The sequence below is a fragment of the Empidonax traillii genome, unplaced genomic scaffold, assembly GCF_003031625.1.
Source record: "Empidonax traillii isolate 1590-97213 ecotype Southwest subspecies unplaced genomic scaffold, ASM303162v1 scaffold138:size3245559, whole genome shotgun sequence".
Taxonomy (NCBI): Eukaryota; Metazoa; Chordata; class Aves; order Passeriformes; family Tyrannidae; genus Empidonax; species Empidonax traillii.
The window spans coordinates 3110545-3134544 of record NW_020955331.1 but is presented as its reverse complement, the minus strand read 5'-3'; the positions used below and the strand labels follow the sequence as shown (position 1 = coordinate 3134544).

General features: G+C 37.6%; 1 protein-coding gene across 31 annotated transcripts in view; it reads right to left on the bottom strand.

The window, feature by feature from the left end:
* Positions 1–24000, bottom strand: part of DLG1 (discs large MAGUK scaffold protein 1) — a 148944-nt gene that overhangs the window by 71805 nt on the left and 53139 nt on the right. For 2 of the 31 annotated variants that reach the window (XM_027884052.1, XM_027884047.1), the window contains exon 1: positions 12073–12686. The exons of 26 other annotated variants lie outside the window; for them this stretch is intronic. In XM_027884052.1, coding sequence (XP_027739853.1) covers positions 12073–12297 — 225 coding nt within the window. In that variant the 5' untranslated portion in view covers positions 12298–12686. Of the gene's footprint in view, positions 1–12072; positions 12688–24000 lie in introns of those variants that run through there. 3 more of the 31 variants (XM_027884050.1, XM_027884048.1, XM_027884049.1) reach the window with 3 other exon arrangements.

The window sequence follows — 24000 nt, the reverse complement described above, 5'->3', positions numbered from 1 at the left end:
CTAGCTCCTGATGAAAGCAGGGCACCAGCTTGACTGACAATCTGATACTTTTCTTCTGAAAATATCAGGTTTGAGGTTTTTTCCCAATGAGCAAAAAACTAAGCAGAAAATTTCATTTTACAGTACATTCTACTTCATCTGATTATGGTTGCTGAAGTTGAAGGACAAAAATTCATAAAACTTGAGCACTGAAACATAGGTAAAAATGAGCAGGTAAAGACATAGGGTGAAACGAGAAAAATTAACACTGAAAATCATGAAAGAAGAAAGTGGACTAATGGATATGTAAAAAACAAATTATTAAGTGGTAATGCTGTAAATAGATAACTACTTATGTGCTTTGAATTTCAAGAACCAGAAAACAAAATGCATTTTTTATGCTGGTTTCTGATGCTTGAACCCAAATTAGGAACTGTCAGATAAGTTTTTCAAGTCCTGCATTACTTAAAATTAAGTGACAGCAACAATGTATGGTATAAAAATTAACACCAGACAAAACCCAACCTGCCATTTCCCCACTGCATTGGAATACAAGTAGATTCTATGGCTCCAAGTTGGACACCATTGTAGCTACTGCACTTATAAGACAGCATAGCAAGGGAAAAACCAAGAGTGTTTCTAATTCAGTCATGCCTTAGGGCAACAGCTGGGAATTCACCTGTTACTTGTATTGCTAATCACATTCTCTGAAACTATTAATTGAACTATGAGTCTTTTCCAGATACATTTCAAGATTAATTCCTGCCAGTCTGATCATTTCATGACTGATGTAACACTCAGGGGATGAACTGATCAGATGGCATTTCCTTAGGAGACTTGGAGATTTCTATGTCAGGTGATCACAGTCTGAGAGACACATAAAGGCTGGAAACTGAGATTCCATTCCCTGCATTTAACTTGCACTATTGTCAGGCTTCCAAACATCCTCTAGACATTTATTCAGGGCTTTTTTCCTAATGTAATTTATTCAGAAACACATAACACAATGCACTACAGACAGAGAGAAATTATTCTGATAGTTCATGTCCCTCTCCACTAAAAGAAACAGCACTCCACACCAACAGTAGAAGTTGCCATACTGGATGAGAGCAAAGGCCCAAATGGTCAAGAATCTTACCAGCATTAAAAACTCACAGATGGGCAAGCAGGAATTAAACATATGCCCAGTAATTTTCCCAGAAAACCATCTCCGAACCTGACAGTTAAGGTCTTCCTAAACCAATCTCTGTAATAGTTATGTGCCACCTGCTCTTTGCAAATCCATTTAACTCCACTCTTAATTCATTCTCTGTTTGAACCATCAAAATTACCTTTTTGTCCACAGTGTTTTGTCAGTAACTTTCACAATTTTAGAAGAAATTTTACAGGACAATAGTGACAGGACAATAGATTTAGAATTAGAGAACTATTATAGAATATTTATTTGAGAACCTTCTTAATTTCATTTTTATTTTATATGTCTATATCATATTCTCCCTCAGATTTGTTTTTTTCTGGTTTATATTTAAATTAACTGACCCTACAGATAACTAGATTATTCCTCTTAAGACTTTAGACTACCCTTTTCCTTTTTACTTATGCTAAATCCTTTCTCAGATAAGAGAAACAGAACCCACACAAAAATTCAAAATCCAAATAGACAATAAACGTAGTCATTGTTATTCTCCTTCTTCTTTAACAATACCCAACATTTCAGTTACCCTTTTCATTACCGCACAGTACTAAAGTGACATTTTCAAAGAACCATCAGTGACAACTCCAAAGTCTCTTTCTGGAAAGAAAATACTTCATTTTTAGCCTATCAGTATATGCACACATGCATATACTTCTTCTATACTTCATGCATATTCTTCTATGCATATACATCCTTCTAACTGCTTCTCATTCAGTACAATACAATGAATGCTATTCTCTGCAGTTAGTTTAGTTAACCTGAAAATAAAAATAAGTAATAAAAATTAAAAATACCAATCACATGCTTCTGCCTCAGAGCTTTCCCCTTATCATTCACAAATATGACCTTTGAGAATCCAGTCCCAGTTGAAGGGACCTGTTCTAATCACTTGAAAAATCTACAAAACATCCTTCCCCTTTATCTCATGGCACTATTATTTTATAAACAGACTTTGACCAAAGAACCACTTTTTTCAAAGACTTCTGTAATTATAATGACCTTCGGATGACCACATGATCCCATGTAGGTTTTGATCTACATGTTCCCTGTTTTCAAAGAACCCTGGAGGATCTTCAAGTCCTTATTTTCCCTTTAAAAAACAAGCTGAATTCTCTTCAAAATATCTGTTTATCCATTTACATGTCAATTCTTTGTTAATAATAAAGAATTTCCCGAAGTTTGTACAATAAGGAAATCAGACCTGCTGAGCTGTACAGACAGTACACAGCTCAGAGAGTACAGCTTAGCTCATTTGAAAAAGGACATCATATTTGCCTTTTTATTTTTTAACTTCTATTCTAGGAATACTCAGTTTAAAAAAAAAGGTCACCCACAACATAACAGACAGTTCACCCACGTTAAACACAAGTTTCTTAAGAAATCGTGAATAAATATGTCATCTCCTATTGATCACCTGTGCCTCTTAACACATTCATCTAAATTCTAATGCATCTAAATGAACCTGAATCTTATTATTTTTAATACAGTAAAATGAGTAATAAGAACTCTGAGCTCAAAGGTGGGACAGCCCCAGCTAGTTTTTTGCTTGGAGACAGGCATCTACTTTGGCATTCCACACCTATCTGAGAATATAATCTTAGGTCTGGACTATCACCATCTTGATCAGTACAGTATTTCACAGTCAATTTGCACAGCCCTTGATTTAGCACCTAACTCTGAAGTGCTGCTCTGGAACAGATTTAATGTGCTCAAATTCTAAGAAGCTGTACAAAAAAATTTCCCCCATGGCATTCATCTTTTTAAATTATAGAGTTAAAAGAAGAATGAAAAGCAGTAGTAAAGAGGTGTAATAAAAAGAGCTTTTTTAAAAATGTATCAATTGTCTTCCAGCAGTTTACAGTTTCCAGAGGGTAGTTTAAAGTCATTATAATAGATCCTGGATCCGAGACCATACATGCTACAGACAGAATCCAGAGTTCCCTCTCTCCCCATTGAGAAAGCTGAGTCCCACCTCACCTGCTACATCTAACTGGGTAGTCAGATACAGTTAGTTATCTAAGAAAAACATCTACAATTGACTTACTAAATTAAATTTGCTTTGAAGTTGAACTGTACTTCAGAAGCACAAGCAATTTTTGCTCCCCTCCCTACACTCTTATGAAAAGCAAACACCCGGGAGGAACTTAACACAGGCTGCTCAACTGACTTCTACAGGCACCAGTCTTCGAAAAAGAATTTTAAATAAGCAAATACACTGTGAGGAGCACTGATAAAGAGAATAAAGGAGGAGAGGTTAGAACCCTCATCCGAAACATTTCCCATGCTATGGCAGTTTCCAGTAAATACCACACAAAGCAGTGGAAAGAAACTGGAGATTCCATCACCAAAGAAAAATCCTGTACTATACCTGCATCCCATAAAATATCTGAAATCCTATTAGAAGACTGACAGCTACATCGATACAAGGCTCCAATAACAACAATACTATTAACTTCCACATAGTTTAAAAACCACTGGCAACTCAAAAAAAAAAAAAAAAAAAAAAAAAAAAAAAAAAAAAAAAAAAAANAAGGGCCCACAAACTTAAGGTGACTACAAAGATATGAAAACTCTTTTACTAGAGTCCTGGTAAAATTTAAACTACTTTGTCCTGACTTTTTGTTTTTTCTATGAAAATTATGTGTAAGGTCACCTGGTTTTATGAAAATGATTGCTTAGATGTATCATTTCAAAAAAGAGACTGCTGTAAGGGACTTGAATATATCCAGGAAGTAGTTTAATGGAGCAAAAGAGTGAAAATTCATAAATGCCAAGATCAGCTTACAAGAGAGACAAAATGAGTCATAAATGCCTGTTATCTGTCTGGAGAACACATCAGCTCAACTACATCCTAATGTGCAGTTAAACACCAACAAAAAGGAAAGAGCAGCAAATGCACAACAGAAACAAGCTGTGGAGCAAGGCTGATGTATCAGGGTTATAGGCAGTGAGATGAAATTCAATACTGAAAACAAGTCACATGCTATAGCAATAAAAGGCACAGAGACACCCTGAGGAATACCAAACTGGAAAACAAGTCCAGAAGCACTCTGGTCGGTGGCAAAGGTTTTATAAAATTATACAAAATAGACAGAAGGGAATCCTTGCTCTGCATTGGCTGTAGTCCTTCAGAGTGCTTTTTTCATCCTGAGCCGTGTTTGTGTGTGTATGTGTGTGTGTGTGTGTGTATGTGTGTGTGTGTGTGTGTGTGCACAAAAACTTGGTACATGGAAGGCAGCCTTAAGTCTTTCAAAAGGTAAATGACAGAACTGCACCAGTTTTGGGATTCTCGGCAGCTTCTTAGGGGATAAAATCACCACGTGGTCCTACAGCCACATTGGTCAAGTGGGGAACTTTTAACAACTTTAGCACCTACTCTACAGCAGTTTCCAATAGGCAATGTTGGCAAACCCTAATGAGGTACAGAACATAGGAGGCTCAGAAGAGTCAGGAAGCGCTACTGGGCTTATTGTCCTGGAATCCAAGCAGCTCCTGGAAAAAAACTAAAATAGTAGCAAGAGGTAACCACATAAGTGGCCAATGATGATTCCAAGTAAACAAAGGTATAGTTTAAAAGATGCTGCAGCTTTCTGAGTATATCTAAGAGCAGGTAATAGTGGTTTTTTTCTTTTTTGTCATGAAAAACTACTTTCAGGGAGAATATTAACATAATTAATTTTGACTTGTATAGGAATGATTGTGGCTAAATGCAATTTTGGACAAAACCAGAGAAAGGCAGGTTCTCAAAAGGCACATTCAGGATTCAGGGAAGACTTGCTAGGTGGTGTGGTATTCACAAGTCATCAAGTCTCAGAACTAGCTCTGGCTCTGGATTACACTTTCGGAGCTTCCTTGACAGATGGCCACAGTTATCAGCCTTTGTAGTGAAGCAGAAATGCTCCTATCCATTTTGTAAGGAATAAAATGGAGGAACAGTCCCAACTAATCACAAGATTTTAACTGGAGGAACCTGTAAGCATTCCTGAAATCATCAACAGAACTACACAATCCTCACTTGAATTTAATTTAGAAGACTCATTAGAAAGATCCTGAAAGGAAGCATCCCTCCTCAAGGGAGGAATTCATCCACTGGGACCCCTCTAGAACAGAGCCATTACATGATGTGATGGTTCGGACTTGGCTCCCTGCCAAATGCCCAACCCCCCAGTAGCAGCCCTGCTCTTTCCTCCTTTCTACTTCCCCCAGGGCACAGGAAAAAAAACTATGTAAATTGAAGAACTTGAAAACCAAGCTAGTTATATATAAAAAATATATTTTATGTATATTACAGTTAAGGTGCTATGTATACAGCAAACGGGAATCCAAACACCCCCCGAAGGGATAGGGAAAGGGGAAAAAGGGACAAAAGGAAACAAATAGGGACACTGAATAGATATGTGCAATCAAACCCGAGAACTAGTAAAATAACTAGTAAAACAAATCTCACCACGTCCCTTAGAAAGCAGGATTGGCAGACACGGCCAGCACTCTCCAAGCTTCCACGTGGCAGGTCAGTGGATGCTGCAGCCTCAGCCTTAGATAAGCGAGACCAACGCAGGGACCCACTGTTCCCGAACTTCGGCAGAAGAGAAGAGGAACAAAGGCCGCTCCTCTCCTCTTATTTATACCACGATTTACATAAAAATCGTATGGAATACTGGGAACACTGCCTCTTCCTTGGTTACAAACTGGTAACCAGGGAAGGCCTAGATTAAAACCACCACACATGATAAGCAAAACATGAATGATATGATTATACTAATAAACAAGAACAAGGCACTAATTTCAATCACACATGAGAAACATGAAGAGGTGGATGTTTTCCTGGCATTTTCATCTTTTGTGGTTCTGTCAAAGTAATTCAAAATTGAACTGTACTGGAAATGTTTCACGACAACCTTGTGCTGGAAGTTCAGCAAACAGTAGCATTTTGAAATTAGTCTGAAGTGTCTCCTAAGGACAGCATTTTTCACTCAAGCTGCCATGCCCCTGTGATGGCCAAAGTTGTGTGCATGGCACAAACAGGCAGACTGAGTAAAAAACAGTTCATGTCTCACAAAGACATCCTTATCAATGGATGTACAGATATATCTGGCATTTGACAACAGCTCCAGAAGGCACATTTGCTTCCATTCCCTGACATACCTGGGAGGTTGACCCAGTGCCCAGGTGCAAGCAACAGCAACAGACAATACTATGTAGAGCTCATAATCTACCAGCAGAATAAAGAAAACTGCTCTCAAGAGAGGGTAGAAAGATAGATATGAAACAGGAGTCGCTAGTTATTATGTGATAATAAAAATCGTACTAGGAAACTCAAATGAGGACAGAGAAAGAACAGAGAAAGACAAATTACCTATCAGGGACTAGGAGTTTACTTAACACTGAGTAGGTTTATATAGGGTAGGACCACTTCTGAGAACTAGGAAAAAAATCTGACAAATAAAACTATTCAAACAATCATACAGAAAACAGAACTATAGAAAACATTTTTAAAAAGGAGAAAAAATAAACAAATAAAGGAGCTCAAGAGCCCACCTGCTTTACTGAAAATTTTAGTAAGTGTTATTCATCAAGACAAATTAAAGTACCTCCTTTGTTCTGGAATACAAAGAAAAGCACTGGTCCCAACAGAGGTTCTAGGAAAAAAAAAAAACAAATCCTTCTCAAAAGATACTGCATAGTTAGTGCACATAAAGATTTCAATCGCTCTTGTTTAACAAGACAGTTTCTCTCCTTCAGTTACTGTTAAGTCCCAGAAAGGCTGTGGACATGAAGTTTACCAGGACTCTGAGTTGGGTATAAACTGGAAGACTTAAATTGCACAACACATGATACCATGTCAGCTCCCAAACATGGATGCAGACCATTCTAAAAGAAAAAAAAAAAAACTCTAAAAGACTTTGACTAAAAACATCTAAGAAGTTTCTGTTTAATTAAATTTTTCAAAGTAAAAGAAACATCCAATGCATTCTTAATCATAATTGAGAGTGCTCTTGATGTTGTAGACCAAAATAGAAGAACAGGAAGAAGGTAGTTTTCACTTTAGATTCAGTGGTTCTGTCAGACAGTAATTTAGTTAATAATTGTATTAACTGAAACATGCACAGTAGCTTTGGCAGCAAAACAGAAATACTATACCCCAGGAGCAGTGCTGGAGCTGCTCAGTGAGCTGACAGCTGGTGAACAACAGATTGGCCTTTCAAAACACTTTATCAATCAATACAAGCCTCAACTGAGAGGGCAACTATCACAATATAAAATAAACTCATAAAGTTATATAACAGCCCTAAAGAGTCCTACCTCTTTCACTGGCTTCCATGCACTTGGCTTCATACAGCAAGACCCTGTTAGTCCAAGGGGGTTATTAGTTGAAGACAATGGATTAAGACAGGATCCAATGTCTGCCTTGTCTGAAGATTGAGAATCTTGGACACAATGCAGACAGGAAGCCCCTGTAGTAGCAGCAGTACTCCAAAAGCAAAACATTCTCTTTCTTCGTTTACCAGATTTCTGACTTATTCTAGACAAAGCAATTTTCTTGAGATACAATGACAGAGAAATATGAAGAAATTCTGTTATCAACTCTGAGCGAGACAGAGCTGAGAGAGAACAGGTGAGAGAAAGCGGAACTCCTGTGGCAGGAAGCAGAGCTTGCAGGCAGCTGGAGCACCGGTTCAGTGCTTATCACCACAGCAGATGATCAACTGAGGAAATAAACTACACATGCCGACACTGCAGTCACTCACATGGGCTGGGGAAGGAAGCAGCACAGCCCAGTCACTGCTCAACTTCAGGAAAAAGGAATCATTTGCTACAGCAGGAAACCAGCAAGACCCTAATAAAACCTACATGACATTACACAAGTCATGTCAGATATTCTTGAGATTTATTGATAGTGGCATTAATATGATTTTAAAACTGCATGTCTCTAAAATGTCAAGGAAACTTCATAGTCTTGAGAAGTTTCCATCTCTGTTGTACACAGAAAATGTTTACAAAATGAATCAAAGGTTCCAGAGGCAGTCTGTTAATGCTCAAGCTTAAACTATAAACAATTTCCTACTTTTTGGCCTATTGATTAGAACACACATGAATGCATTTCTCTTAGAGAATAAATTCATACCATTTTTCTCTCTGCTACGATGCCATCTTATGGAAATGCAACCAATGGAAGAACTAAAATTTGCAAAATAAATTCATGCTTTTACAAATGTCTGATATTACATAGTTAAAATCACAAAAAAGGAAACTTAGTACAGTAAAACTCGTGTTTACATTTCAGAAGGTGCTTTCTTATAGTAGAAATCATCCAAAGCACATACTATTTCAAGATGCTTTCTCACGTGTTCATCACCATATATAAATACTTGAGTATACCAAAATATAGAAAGGATTATAAAAAACACACTAAAAAAAAAATCACTTTTTTGCAAGAATTACAATAAAAGATCGATTAAGGTAGATGCCTGACTTGTTTTAATCATTACCTTTTAATGTATTTTATAATACCTCTACATTGTTGTCTGATCAGACATAGCATTTTGTACATGGTAGAACTATGTCCATTATTTTAAGTGACTTTGAAAGCAACAGACTAGGACTAATGATACAGTAAAACTTTCAAGACTTTAAAAGGAAGATACACAAATTTGAGAAATGACTGGATTCCAAAAGCTCATGAAAGCAGTTGATAAGCTCTAAAATTTAAAGGTAAGTTTTTGAAATGAATAAGTGGAGTTAGGAGGGGGTTTCTGTCCCACTCCTCCTCCTCTTTCCTAAAAGATGTCCAAGAAAACAGAAGTACAGATTAGCACTGCATATTCAAAGAGCTAAACAATTTTTCAGTACCCAATGACGGAAGCAGATCATACTCAGAGACAAGCCAAGAATAACCTCAATGCATTGCTGTTGGAACCTGCTTATTAACGTGAGTTTCAAACAAATTAGCTTCTGGATTTGGGGCACAACATGGGCCAAATACTGCCAAACAGTTAAAATGCTTTCTGAGACACGATAGCTGCATTCACTGTAAGAAATAAGAGCTTCTGAGAGCTTTGGAAAGACTTTGGGGAAACACAGTGCCCTGGATACAGCCATCTTTGTTGATGCAAAATGCATATTTCTTGTTAAAGCAGCACTTCAAATTACCCTGTATTTTTCATTTGCATAACCACATATTTACTAAGCTCATGGCATAGTTATTCATAGTCTTTTATTCACCCTTTTGAATATAAATTTGTCATCTTTTTGGTTTTATCTTTATCTTCCATTTTATACCAAGAGTTGGCTTTTACTACAGAAATGAATAAATTTGCTGACAAAAATTCAGAGACCAGCTTCTAATCAAATTCCTTGATTCTTCTACTTGAGTGAATAACTCCTCATCAGAGGGAATGAGAAGGAAGAAAGAAGAAACAATAAAGGCCTCGAACTCCTGGGCATATTAAATCAGCTTCCCAGACTGCTGAAGGAGACTGGTGTCACCATGCATTTGGGCACACATGCATTCTTTTGGGCATACAACAAGAAAAAAGCAATGCTACTATATCCACCACCAACTTCATCCTTGCTTCTTCAGGGTACAAAATCTTCCACTCAAAAAATACCCTACTCCAAAATCCAAAGTCCCTTCTTTAGGAAAAGTCCTTTGATCCCCTTGCTGGGCGAGGGTGACCCAAGCAGGTCCCAGAGAAGGACAGGCGTGTGCAGCCCCATCCCCAGGAACTGCTTCCCTTTCCCTGGTAATGGAGAGAACTAAGCATGTATGTCCATTTCATGCCATCCAAGAAAGCCAAGAAAATGAAGGGACAGTTAAAACTGGGGGTTTTGTAGCAGATTCACAGGGGAAGCAGGAGACCAGTACTTGAAAAACTATCAAGTTGATTTTTTATCTGTTAAAAACCATGATGTCACAACAATAAGCAAATAAAGCCCATGATCACAAGTAGAATTTCAACAGACCAGATTAAAGAAGTATCTCACATCTAATTATTTATTTGGACTCTGCAGAAGTGATTATGTTCAAATTATGGGGATGTTTCTTACATGAACAAATAAAAGACATCAAAAATTTTCAGAATATTACAACAGAGAACACAAACTAACAAGAGCTGAAAACCAAAACTGACTAACAATCTCCAAATGTCTTTTTCTCTCCCTGAAGCTAAAACAGCTGCAATGGGAGGATAAGGTATGAGCACAGTACAGCATCTTTCCAGAGGAAGTAGCTTAAATAAGCTCTTATGTTTTCAGTGCATTACTTCTGAATGTGCTCATTAATGTTTTTTTTTAACAACCACTTCAAAATATTTTATGTTTTTTCCCCTCCTTCTGGCCATGAACATGTATAAGCCGTTCTCTTTCACAGAAGAACTGTCAGAGCTGTGAAAACATTTGCCAGGCTTTTACAGAGGTAAGCAATCTTTTTCATAGCAGAAAAACAGAACAAACACTGGGATATTTACAGAATCACAGCTTCATTTTGAAGGGATCTCAGGATCTTTATCCGGCCCAACCTTCTCTCAAAGCAGAGACTATTCTATATTTTATTTATCAGCAAATTTCTAGGCCTGACTAGTCAGTCTAACTGCAAGTTCCAAGCATTCTAACATTACTTCTTCAAGCATTAAACAAATAAGAGCAACTATAATATTTATTCAAAAGGCTAATCCTGTATATTTGACTAAAAAAATTAGCAGTACTTAAAAGCTATTATGTCTACCTAATGCATCACTTCAGTTTTATAACGACCCATTAGAGAAAGTACAGGATCTCTCTTCCACATCATGTACATTTGCAATAAGAAAGTGAAAATTCCAGTCTACACTCTCCTCTTCATTGTTTACTCCAAATTAATAAGCAAAAAACAGGTAACAATAAACAGACTTCAGAGGAAGTACCAGTTTATCATCTTTGGAACAACTAGCAACAGATACAAATTAACCTAACAAAATTACAGTGTGTGAGGATAACAAATTTTTCCTTTTTTAAAATTTTTTTCCTTTTTTTACAAGTTTCTATAGTATTTCAGGTGAAATGACATCCTGACTAATGATGAATTTCACTTGACAGTAAGCCAAACAAATCTAATCTCATGCTTTTACACAATACTGACATATCAGCATTGTTCCATAGATCTTTCTTTGTCATGTTATCCAGAGATACGTTTATTTTCTAATGCAAATAAGTTTTAACTCCTCTCAGTATCAACCTTAAGAACTCAACGCCACACATTTAAGACTTAGTTTGCTTGTTTTCACCTGGCTTTCAATGATTAATATAAGCATCACTTAGAGCAGTGAAGCTGAAAAATGCCCTGTTTTTCTTACAGGCTGCATTATTAAATGTACACTCTGTCTGTAAGGAAGGCATTCCCTCATCTCATTTATGGATTATTAGCAGCCAAAAAACCTAGAAAGCTGTTACAGACTATAATTTGATATGCTACCCAGAGTTAAGGTTTTTAATTATTTAATCCTTTAAATACAATTTCTTAACCATTAAATACATATTCCTTATTTGATTTGACAACTTACTAGGGCTATAAATTGATATTCTTTAACTACGCTATTCCCCTCCAGAGCCAAGCAGAAGAATGCAAAGTACATTTTTTAATATTTCACCATTTCATTAAAATATCCCATATTTAAAGTTGCTGGAGGTTCATCACTTGCAAAATAACTAAAAATCAGATCTCATTTTGCATTTCCATTTTCATGCTTTAATGCTAGAAATTATACAGAGCCCTGTAAGATATGAAAATGAAAGCAGACAGAAAACACCATTCATAAATAAGGGATTATTTGAAAGCATGCATATATAAATAATTGCCATTTCTGACTAGCAAGTAAGCAGAAAACATGCAGACACAATCACTTTAACAAGTGGCACATTACCTGGGTGGAGCTGGCAGCAACAGAAATGCAGTCAATAAACCCATGTCTCCGAGTGAAAAATGCCACTATCTGCTGCCACCGGGAAGGCTCGTTCCGTAACTCATCTGTTGAGCCTTTCTTTGCCCACTGCTTCTGTTTGGGGCCTACAGAGCTGTGGCTTGAGCCAGTGTTGCCTCGACTGGCACGAGAATAGAGGAGTGTGTTATTTCCGAAAATGTAATTCATCTCTGCAGCTCTGCAGGTGGTTGCCAGGCAGTCTTAATTCCCTACCAGCTGCTGAGTGGTGAATGAGCACAAAAAAAAAAAAAAAATACAGATAGAATTACAGCAGCATCGTTTACTAACCAGGAAAACAAAATTCTTGCTGGCTGATGGTATTTTTCTTCCAAGGCTTTCCACCCTTTACATTCCCTCTCTACCTGTGATTACAATAATGAGTATAATCCTGAGCAATTTGGAGAAAAAATAAAAATAAGAAAAAAGGCAAGCAAAGGTTTTCCTTATTTTTCCTTTTCAGAACCCATAGGATGAAAACCTTGCTTTCTCTTCCTAGCTGACAACAGACCTTTAAGGGAAACTGGGTAGCAGGTACTGTACAACGTTCCACATTCACAGCTATGAGGATGGTGGTGGATGATAACAGCTACGGGGTGGAGAAAGCAGGGATCGAAAATAACCAAGTTTCAATCACTGCCTGTAGAAAGATCCAATAGCATCTTTTCACTTCCTTGCTTGCATAAATTATGAACCTGAAGCAAACAAAACAGGGAGCACACAGCGTAACTGAACTTGTTCACTGATTCTGCCTTACTGAAAACATTCCCCAGAGCAAAAGACTTTAACACCATATTCAAAGCAAGTATTTAAGAACCTACTGTTCACTGGTTTCTTCTTGGTTTTCCCCCTTCTTTAGCGCATAAAATAACTACAGAGGGAGGGAATCACAATCATTTTGTGTTGGGTATCAAATGACGTCTAGTGAGGTTGTTCAGCTGTGGTTTGGGGTTTTTTAATCAGCATGAAGATTAGAGAGACTAAGATAAAACACTGCAAGTGCACACTCAGTTGTTCTTACTCTGTAAATAACAAGGTGTCTTGTTTGTAACCCCTATTTCCAAATTTCTCTGACTACTATTATGAAAACAATAAATATATGTATTTATTGAGACCCAACATTATTTCTCAAAAGTACGAGAGCATTTAAAAAATGAAAAATTCTTACTATTCAGTAATGACTTTTGAGTAAGACTATTTTGATTTCTCATGCACATGACAAGTACTACTGTTAGAGGTGGGCATTTTCTCTGTTCTCTTCACAGTAAAAAAGAATTCAAAATAATTATCTAAACGATTATATGGAATTCAAGTTACCTTACAAAACTCACTATTCAAATTTTTACAGCCAACTATTTAAAAAAATCCTCAGGCTCACATCAGAGAGATGACTAATGAAATCGGTGAGGTGTCAAGGTTTTCAGTACAAGCTCATCTCTGGAGAGCCAACACAAAGTTATCAAAACTATTTGTGGCTTATTTCTATGGTCATAATCACTGCACCAGGGCAAACATTTTAAAAAAGCAGCAAACTCTCTGTGTGACGAACAAAGGCAGAAAAATTCCTTAAAATGCTGCCTCAACTTACAACCACGAAATTCTGTCTCATGATATGCATTTTAGTGCAGATTACCAAATTTCTCCATATGCTTTTTGGGGTGCAATATAATCTTCTGCTTAACAAATTCTTACTGACAGCTGCCCTATTCTGTGTAACAGTTTTTTTCCTGAGAGCTTATATTACAAGCAGAAATAATAAGTACATTAACTGAAATCTGGCATAGTAAGATCAATGCACCATTTACTTCTAGTCACTAGTAGAGCTCAATAACAAACCACATGCCAATATTCTGAGCACACCTTCCAGACAGACTTTATTAATATTTATAAAATACAATGGCTTATCAGTGCAAGTCATATGAAACTCAGTCTGACTTGTGCAGTGTCCTCAAAGCTATGAACGTAAGACAGATAATGGAGGTAAAGAAATGCCTGAGACACAGTTGATACAACAATCCTCTCAAATGGACAAGCTTTTTATAATGAAAATTCTTTTCACAAGAAGACTGCAGCCCCACTTAAGCCCTACTTTTTTCCAGACACAAAGAAAATACCTAGTCAGAAAAATGCCATGAATTTATTACTGGAGAAATTGATTAATCCTTGGCTATGATTGAAGATGTTGGGAACAAGCTAGAAATTACATGCTTTGAGTTCCAAGTCTTTTTATAGAGTCAAGGTGAAAATACTTTATCTTTTTCTACTATGGCCTTGAATGTCAACACTGCTTTACATTTTATTAAATACCTTAGAGCACAAGAAAAAACTTCAAAAAAAACTTCAAAAAAACTCATTTCTCTTTTTCTCCATAGGTTCCAAACAGAGTCACATGGAAGAGTATTGTTTAAAATTCTGAAAAGAAGTACTACAATAAATGGACAAGCGATGTACCAAGTACATATTTTCCTTGCTATTTTATCAACAACAGGAGAGTCTTGCTGTGTTTTAAGGTAGTTTCTTTCAAGGATGATTCCCACCCAGCCAATGATCAACTATGGCATCACTGACAAAAGAGATTTTTGAAATCAGCACTTCAGGAAAGCATCTTATTGCACAAAAAAACTTCCTGAAAATGAGGCGATGATGCTTTAATTTCAATGGAGATAGAAATTCAGAAAAGTACTTAGGGAAGAGGTTATGCAATCCTGCTGGTGATGCAAGACAGCAATCTGTGTCACCTACACTCCATATGGATGGGAATGATATCGAGCAAGATTTGCTGACACCTAAGCAGATACAGTTGCAGTTATTTGTAGAAGGAGCCTGTACTGTGGGGATGAGACAAACCCTGATTTTTACATTTTACAGAGTAACCTGAAGATAAAGGCAAGGCATAGCTCTAGAGGTGGCACACTATCAGGATAACGCAAAGGAGTCCAGATTGGAGGAATGGTCACTTGTACAGTTGGGAAAAAACATTTTTAAAAGGAGATAGTTAAAACAAGGGCTCATATCAGTCAAAGAGCATTTCAACAGAGGGTCAAACATCTACAAGGAAAAACTGGAGAAAGTTCTATTAGAACAGAAAAGGAAATATCCAGAAAAAAGAGATTCATCAATCCAGATATGGCAGCTGGAATTTGCATCTGTGAGTGACTACCTCCAGAGTCAAGAGGTACAACAAGAAGGTTCATCACAGAACCTCAGGAAGTCCTAAAAGGAGCAGAGAGCTTCCATCATCTCTTTTTCATATATTGGATATTGAACTGATGGTGATAAAAGTAAGATAAAGCAAACAAAAAAATGCCACATGCCAAAACAAAACAAACAAAAACCTCAATTCCTGCAAGGAAGAAATTTGTTTCCTGCAAGGCAGGAATTGGGAATTTGAAGATTTGGAAGGGGGGGAGGGGATCAAACACATGAAGAATCCCGCCCCAAAACAAAACATCACATAATAAAGATTTCTACATTAGTACATGTACCTTTGTACAACTTAATAAATTTACAGCAAGATTCACCTGCATTTCTAGTGCCTGCAAAGTAACATTATTTGTTCTCTGGCCAATTAACAAGATAGAGTAATTACAGTGGTTACTACATGTAAAAATCAGCATCAAATACTTGGACCAGAATTCCTCTAGCTTTGTATCTAAATGAATCATACTATTAGCTTGCTGGGACAAGCTAAAACATGACATAATGCCAGATTTTAATCTCTAAGATAAAAGTTCCTGGACATAACTTTGCAAGTAGAATACATACCTACGAATTAAAAAGGCACAGTAACAAATACTATTTGGAAACAGAAACAGCAGTTATATCTCAATTACCCTTTCTAAGCAAAAACCAACAACTCCCTTGAAGCACTTGAAAAGTGTCTTATTTTAGTTTTACTACAATCCAGCTAAACAGAATGTCAGCTAAAATAAGCGCAGAAAATGAAGGAATAAACTGATGGACCTAACAGAGAAAACTCAAGAATCACCTTAAAAATGGCAGGGACTTATTTTCAGTACCATTTAGGTTTTTACCCAAAATATAAGAGACAAAAGAAATGTACAGAACTCAGTTTAAATACTCAAATTTAACTCTCCAGTCATGGGAACAAAACCAACGCTGAAAATGTAGACACAAGCTCATGTTTATTTCTTATGTTTTTCAGAATCCTAGGTTTAATAAACTTGCACTGGCATACCAAATTTAAGTCTCATTAACAAGCACTTGCAATACTATAATCCAAACCCCAGGAGTTCAGGACTCAAATACTGTGGAAAAGAATTGACAACCCTTTTTGGTAAGATACATTAGAAAAGCTATCTTAGCTTTTAGTTGAGACAGAACTGAAGGATAGTTCTTGATCAAGTATGATTCACACAGTCAACAAAAAGGACATATTTTACTGCTGAAACTAACTTATAAGGAATCACATCAGCATGATTATTCTACAACAATACATTTTAGTATAAATATTTATTATAAAATATTATTACCTTATTATTCATACTCAGACAACCTACCAATCTGTGCAGATTAAACTGCCTGGTCTTCCGCACCCTGTCCATGAATCTCCTGCCCATCTTTTTAGCACACCAGACTGATAAAAACATCTTGTGTTTAATGCAAGTTCCCTCAGGTTTGCTTCAGTCATCGCAATGAACCCAACTGCACCGAGAGCTCAGGGAAAATCTCAGGCAAAACCAGTATAACCAGTTATTAAGAAGACTTGATGTTGATTACTGTATCTTAGGTTGTTCTAATGTTTGGATTAATCCACAGCCCATCTGTTACAGCTTTTCTTTCTTGTCTCTCTTAACAAGAATTTGTTGAGCAGATCCATATGGAGGAAGGGGCAGATTTGGTCAACTGCTTCTTACTATAAGACACAAACTGACACCTTTGCATATATTTGCACATTCTTCAATTACAAGAAGTTTAAAAGTAGTAACCTATCAAGAACTCGGGCAATGCATTTTAATTAAAGACTGCATAACAACTCTTCTCAAGTGTGACCACCAAAATACGATACCAATCTAAAAATGGGTATGTCTGAGGGTACATTCAAGCTTTTCTTTATAATTCCCAGTATTTGAGGTATGTTCCTGACACCAGAAGCATTGCCTTTCTGATGAAGGTGGCAAAGCTTTACGAAGTTCTCAATTTAGAAAAAAATAACAGATTGCAATCTTCCCACAATCATAACCCATTTTCCAAATTACATATCAACTGATCTTTAATCTCTAAATGGTAACAGTAGCTTCATCTCAAAGGTAATCTCACCTACCCGCTCAGACTGAAACAGGACAAAAAAATGTACCAGGGGCAAAGAGGAAGTTAAAATTATTTTGACTGTTGGCTGACTTTGACCCTGCACAGTTCAAATCATAAGGACCACTGATCTTTCTCAGAGCAGAAAAACTCTCCTAATGAACAGAGAAGGCTATTTTAACAGAAGCTCCAGAAGCTCTAGAAGACTTCTGAAGAAGCTCTTGAGGGAAACAGAGGGGATTGCAGGGAAGACACTCCAGGAAATAAAAAAAAAAGAACCTATTAAACTTATCAGCACAAGATTCAGGTTTAAGTGGAAAGGAAATTGTCCTGCTTTGAATGAAGCATGGGTGAATATGCACATTTGTATAACAGCTCTTTCCATACAGATTAACGGGAAGGAACTAAATAAAGGTGCTTGTTTGCACCTGAAGAAACAGGGCAGAATAGACAAGTAATGTATGCTGGAATACCTTTATCGGTGTAGTCAGAAACCAAAAAAACTATCAATATGTGAAAGATCATTCTAAAAGTCAGGGGCTGACTGCAGATAATTTGTTTATGGGTTATAAGAACAACTATCATCTGCTAATTTATATTTCTGAATATAAATTTTAATTTCTGAAATAACCACTCCCTAGTTAGTTCCATAATTTTAGAGACTCAGTGTTATTGGTTGTAGTTTTATTGGTACCTCCTGACTCAGCTCTTTTCAAAGCTGAGGGGTCAGACCAGTTCATCCTTCATTGTACGGTAGCTGCCCTTTGCTTATGACCACTTGGTCTTCTATGAGCCATTTCTAAATTTGCCTTCTTAATCAAGATAACAAATAGTACAGATTTCTGGAGTGATAAGATAATGTAGTTTTATTCCTATTTGCTTCTCTAGATATTCCTTGCATTCCATTTGCCTTTTTGACTGTAAATTGAGTACTGAGATCGTTATTCCATTGATCTGTTATAACCCTGAGCTCTCATTCCTCCATGATGATACAATGAGAACACAAGTTCTTCCAAGATCCTTCTGGTAATCTCCACCCATCATAACTGCCAACCTTCCTTCTTAATTTTTACTTTGCTTTTGTTGGTGGTTTGGTTTTGGTGCGGTGTTTTTGTTGGTTTGGGGGTTTTTGAACAATTAAATCCCAAAATTATTTTTTTCTTATTTTGTGAGTGCTTAAGTTTCTCCGTAAAAATTTTTGGGGAAGTCTATTGTGTGCACCTAAGAAAACTAGAAACCTACATCAACAAAACGACCCTCATGCACACCCTTTAAGGAATTTATGCAGCAGAAATTCTCTTTACAATGCATTCATTGCTTTCTCATCTCTAATTTCTTCTCACATTCATCAACTCTGCACTTTAAAACAGTTTCACTGTGTTTTGCCAGTACAGAAATGAGAGCAATTTCCCATTTCTCCTCTCCCTTCTGGAATCTACTTTAAGAACAAATACCACCTTGCCACATTTCATTCCTGTGATACTACAGGATAAGCAGACTGTTATACAGCACTGCAGAACTAATAGATAAGCAGTTTCAAATCAGGGTTAATGTAAAACCATTAAGCTTAAATACCACTAGGTCCTGAAAATACTTCTGCAAAGATGACTAAATGTGAAAAAAACAGGGATACACTGAGAACAAGACATTTATTCACAGAGGAAAAAACTACAGTGCATGTGGTCAGCTGGACTGCTGCAACGGGATTACAAAATCTGTTTGGAGAAGGTTTGGATACCACTGACAGACACACTGTGACAAGCTTTTTTGAAACGATGTGTTCACTACACTGAGGACAGGATATGGGGCACAGAAACACAAGCCTCTGCTCCTAAGCAAGAGGAAAGGTAAGGCTAAGGGACACACTTCTCATCCAACAGGAACATGATCACAGCATTAGGTCAACGCCCAACTAATCCACTGCCTCTCTCATCATGTAAGCATAGAGTTGTCGTGGTTTTGCTCTGGGTTAATTTGCTTTTCACCCCCCACACAATTACTACTAGTTGAGAGAAGGTTTTTGCAGACAAAAGAGAGACAGGATATGGGGAAAATAGTATAAACATTTATTACTAGTAAAACAAAAATTATTAATACATTAAAAACTAAAGAACTATATCTACAACAATTTCTACTCAAGTTGAAGTGCTATATATTTATAGAAATACTTCTTTCCTTTTTATACTAGTCCAAGGAGAAGAAGTAGTCTCATTCTCTATTTTCAGAGTTTCAGCTCTCTCTTTTTAGTAACAGATCTTCAGTAGTAGCAGTATTCTCGTTGCAGCTGGAACTTTTTCTCTCTCTTTCTTGCTCTGTGTTGGCTTCCAGGGCTGGGCTTACCCCCCTCCTGGGCTAAGACTGAAGGCTGGGAAGTTACCCAGGTCCCGAAGGGTCTTCCTTCCATAGGCTTGCAAGGGGACACTTGCTTACTATGGATCTTCTTCCACAGGGTTACAGGGGATAATGGCTTAAGAGTTCACCCCTGTTTCCCTATGGAGGTCCCTCCCCATGGGAGAACAGTCCTTGATAGACTTCTCGGCATGGGTCTAGCACAGATCCACACACGCACGGATTCCAACATCTCACATGGGCCGTCTCGCTCCAGCATGAGATTTCTCAGGGTCACAAAATCTTCAACAGCAGTATGGATCCACACACACACGGATCCCAGTATCCCACCTGAGTCGTCACTGCTCCAGCACAGGTTTCCCTCAGGGTCACAAATCTCCACCAGGACTCTCCCTCACTTCAGTCCTTCTCATGAAGTCTCGGTTCTTTTTGGTACATCCACAGACTCCTCTATCAGCCGCATGGGGGGTCTCCTTACTCCAACAAACTTTTACAAGTAGCAGGGTTTACTTTTCAGTCTTTTCCCTGCTGAAGAGAGAGAGCAAAAGGGGGAAGAAGCAGCTCTCCCCCCTTCAAACTTTTCTTCTCTCTCCTCCGGCTGCTAGTTTTGACCTTGGAGGTCCCTTATCTCTTCACTGGAATTTTTCCACAGCGGTTTCTGTCCAAGCAGTTTGTCTTTTAAACTATTTTTTTCTTCACTCTCTTACAAGAGAGAAGGGAGGACTTAGTGCTACACCTGCTCCCCCCACCCCGGCCCAAGTCGGGGGAAGAGGGAGTCTGGCCCTGCTCGGACCTGCTACTCCTCTCCCCTACATGGCTGCTGCCCCTAATTCCAACTGCACCAACAAACCTTCTCTTCCGTTTTCTTGAAGATGTAATTAGCAAAGGCGTCACTGGACTTTTGATTGGCCTTTTTATCTGGAAATTACCTGGACAAAACCATCCTCAGCCCCAAGGATGGGCTGGTGGGCAAAACCACAACAACTTCCCCCTTCGCCTTTGCGAACTACACTTCAAGAAATTTTAAATTCTACAATTAAACATACAACTATAAATAAACAAGTTATAACTAAAAATCACTCTATTAAAAATTAAAACAAGAGTAATCCTTCCCTTCTTCATATACCATCCCAGGTTGCAACAGAGATTCATAGAGTCAAAGAAGGTAAACTCTGTTTTACTGCTTTTATTCTAAGTTTAATTTCTCCCAGATTTGGCACTACAAGGTGAACACAGATAAAGCACAGGGGCACTGACATGGGGCACAGCTGCTGCTTCAGAGGCATTCACTGGATGCTTCACTTGGGCAAAAGGATTCCTGTAGTTAAGATCTGGGGGTAAAACTTACACCTTCTTTTCAATGGGAAGCAGTATTTCACCTTGGTTTGAAATATTTCACTGTTCACAGGTAGGAAATTTAATTTTCACAGGTATTGCATTTAATAATTTTAATGTTCACAGGTATTGCATTTAATGCCATATTATGAAGTCATAGTTTTTATTCATTGAATCTTTTAAAAGATTGTTGGTATGGAGAAATGGGGATTTTTACTGCATTACCTGAAGCACAAGAGCTCCAGCAGAAAATAACAGCACTCAGCATAGTGACAGGTCTGTGCAGAGATCAAACAGGCAGCCAGCAGTGAAAGAGGCCAATCAATGCTCTGCCTGATCTGCTCAGCACTGTCTGTTCCCAGCATCCCTTGGACAGAGATGACCATCCCTGGGAACACGTGAGAACAGGAAAGCGGTCAAGAGCATTACATGAGATAGGGACAAGAGTCCACAATTATATAAGTTAGGATTAACATACTTCCCACCAGCACCTCCAACCTATTTTTCACAAGTCCTGGACTGTTCTGTTACTCCACTGATGATTGCAAAAAGCTATTCTAGAGATCCCAAAAATTCAACCAGTGGAATGCCTTTAGTTCCTTACAGATGTACTACTCAGTCAGTGATAGAAATTTTCTACTATAGCATGAATAAGCAACTTTAGATCCCTTACCAGACTAATAAAGCTGGTACCATGTTCCAACTAAGACACTTCTGTTCAGCTGTCCGTGTCTGCTATCCGTGGAAGGAACAGGCCAAGTGCAGACATTTTCTTCACACCCTTTGAAGATTGGTGCTATGGTGAAAATCTCCAGAGACAGATCAGCAAAGAAGATTTCATTAAAGCAAAAGAGAACTGCAGAAACTTTTCTCAATCAGTAGACCTAGCTTCCTATTTTTTACAAATCATTACAAGTTTTCTTCGGAGCTTCTGTATTACCAGTGAAACGATAGCCCAAAATATCAACATATAATACACAAGCATAATACTAAAATATATGGAAGCCCCAGTCAGGATCTACACTTAAATACTGAATTGCCACATTGCATCATAAATATGTTTTCCCTTCCATGCACAAATTGCTTTAAATGAAGATTACTCTTTTTTTTTTTTTTGTCTTATTACACCAGGACCCATTATTCTATAGCCTTGTAATAATCTGTTATTCAAAGCTTTATTCCTTGATAGAAAACTCCAGCTTCCACTCCAGTTTGGAAAAATACTTGGTGTTATATCATACATGTGGCAGATTTCACTTGATTGGAGCTACTTAATAAAGGAACTGTTAAATCCAAACCCCCTCATTCTGAAGGTGTCACACTGCAGCTAAATACAATGTTACACTGAAATAAACCCTTTTGTAGCATCGCCATCTCGTGGTCAACCTGCAGAGCACGTGTTGCCTCAAGTACATGCAGAACTCAAGGAACCTCACATAGTAACCACAAGTTCCAAAGAATTTGGAAACCTCAAACTAAAGAAATTATGGTACCAGCTGCCTGCTAACCTACCTGAGAATATTCCTTAAAATAGGGAACAGAGGACATGAAATCTCCTGGGTCACGTTTACTTTGTTACTTGAGACGTAAACATTTCTTCTTAAACTGACAAAGCTCCACTCCAACAAGACAAATCCTGCAAGCCTTATTTAAAATTTTAATCTGTACAGCAGGTATCACTTATTTCATGCCAATTACAAACATGCAATATTTTAACCCAATCTGAATCTGAGGCAGGCCATTCCTCAATCAAGAAGATAAACCTCCTTGTGTTACTACAACACTTAATGTGGAACCTTTGATAAACTCTATTCACATGCTCATCCTCTAAAAATCTGGAATACACATTTGTCTTTTTGGTCATTGAAAGCTGCTCTTTGAAAAGAGCATCCACCAGTCCAAGTAAGTTGTAAAAGCTGCTTTAAGTCCCACAGTACTTGAAAGTTTCTCTCAAGAACAAAATGCATCCTAGTTAAAACCAGCCATCTCCCCTCCCTTCTATTCTTCTATATGATTGCTCCAGACTGCAGAGGACCTCCTATAACAGAAGGTATTCCTTTGAATGTGATTGTACTTGCCTCTGCAGGATTGCTTGAAAAGCAACATACGATCAGAAAACCACTGACTTCTTCAAACTACTAACACTGTATTTGAAATTTCAAGTGTGTTTAACATTTATATTTAAACAAAAAACAAACTCCTCCTGCTATTTTATTCTTGTAATAAACATAACATCCTCTACTACATTTAGTTTCCTTAAGCAATGAACTATTGAACAAAGCTGATCAAAACCTTATGTATCAGCCAAGAGCTGGTCCTTGCACAGCTCATCAAGCCAACCTACCCAATAAATGACACAAAGCACTTTTAACTCAGAGCTATTGTTGCTAAATTGATCTTCAGCACAAGCTATGCTAAAACTACAAACATCTTGCCAAACATCAGGCCAAAAGAAGAGCATACCAGCTATGCTAATAATGCAGTAGCAACCTTAAGTTTTTTCTGACGTGCTCAAGTTTTAACAGTATTTTTTCCAGTAACTTCAAACCAACTCCTGTCTGAAAAGAAATTTTGTGAGCTCAAGGCCTTTTGCTCTTAAAGGTCCCATAAAGTCTTCTAGGGCCTATGAAACTATGGATGCATCACTCACTCCAAATACCTGAAGACTTCAGACTGATGTATTTAAAGTAAATTTCTTCAGGAGAAAAGCAAGCCAGCAGTCAGTTAGCATCAGAAATCATAATTCCACAAAATGCTGGTAAACAACTGAAACCTGGAACATTCACCCCAGTTTTCAAATGAACAAAGCTCAGAAAAATTTCAGTTTACCATACATTGCTATGACATTAATAGAGAGTAGTCACCTGGAAATCATCAGATATATGCTATAAAGGGTAATACGAGCTGCACAATATTTCCCTT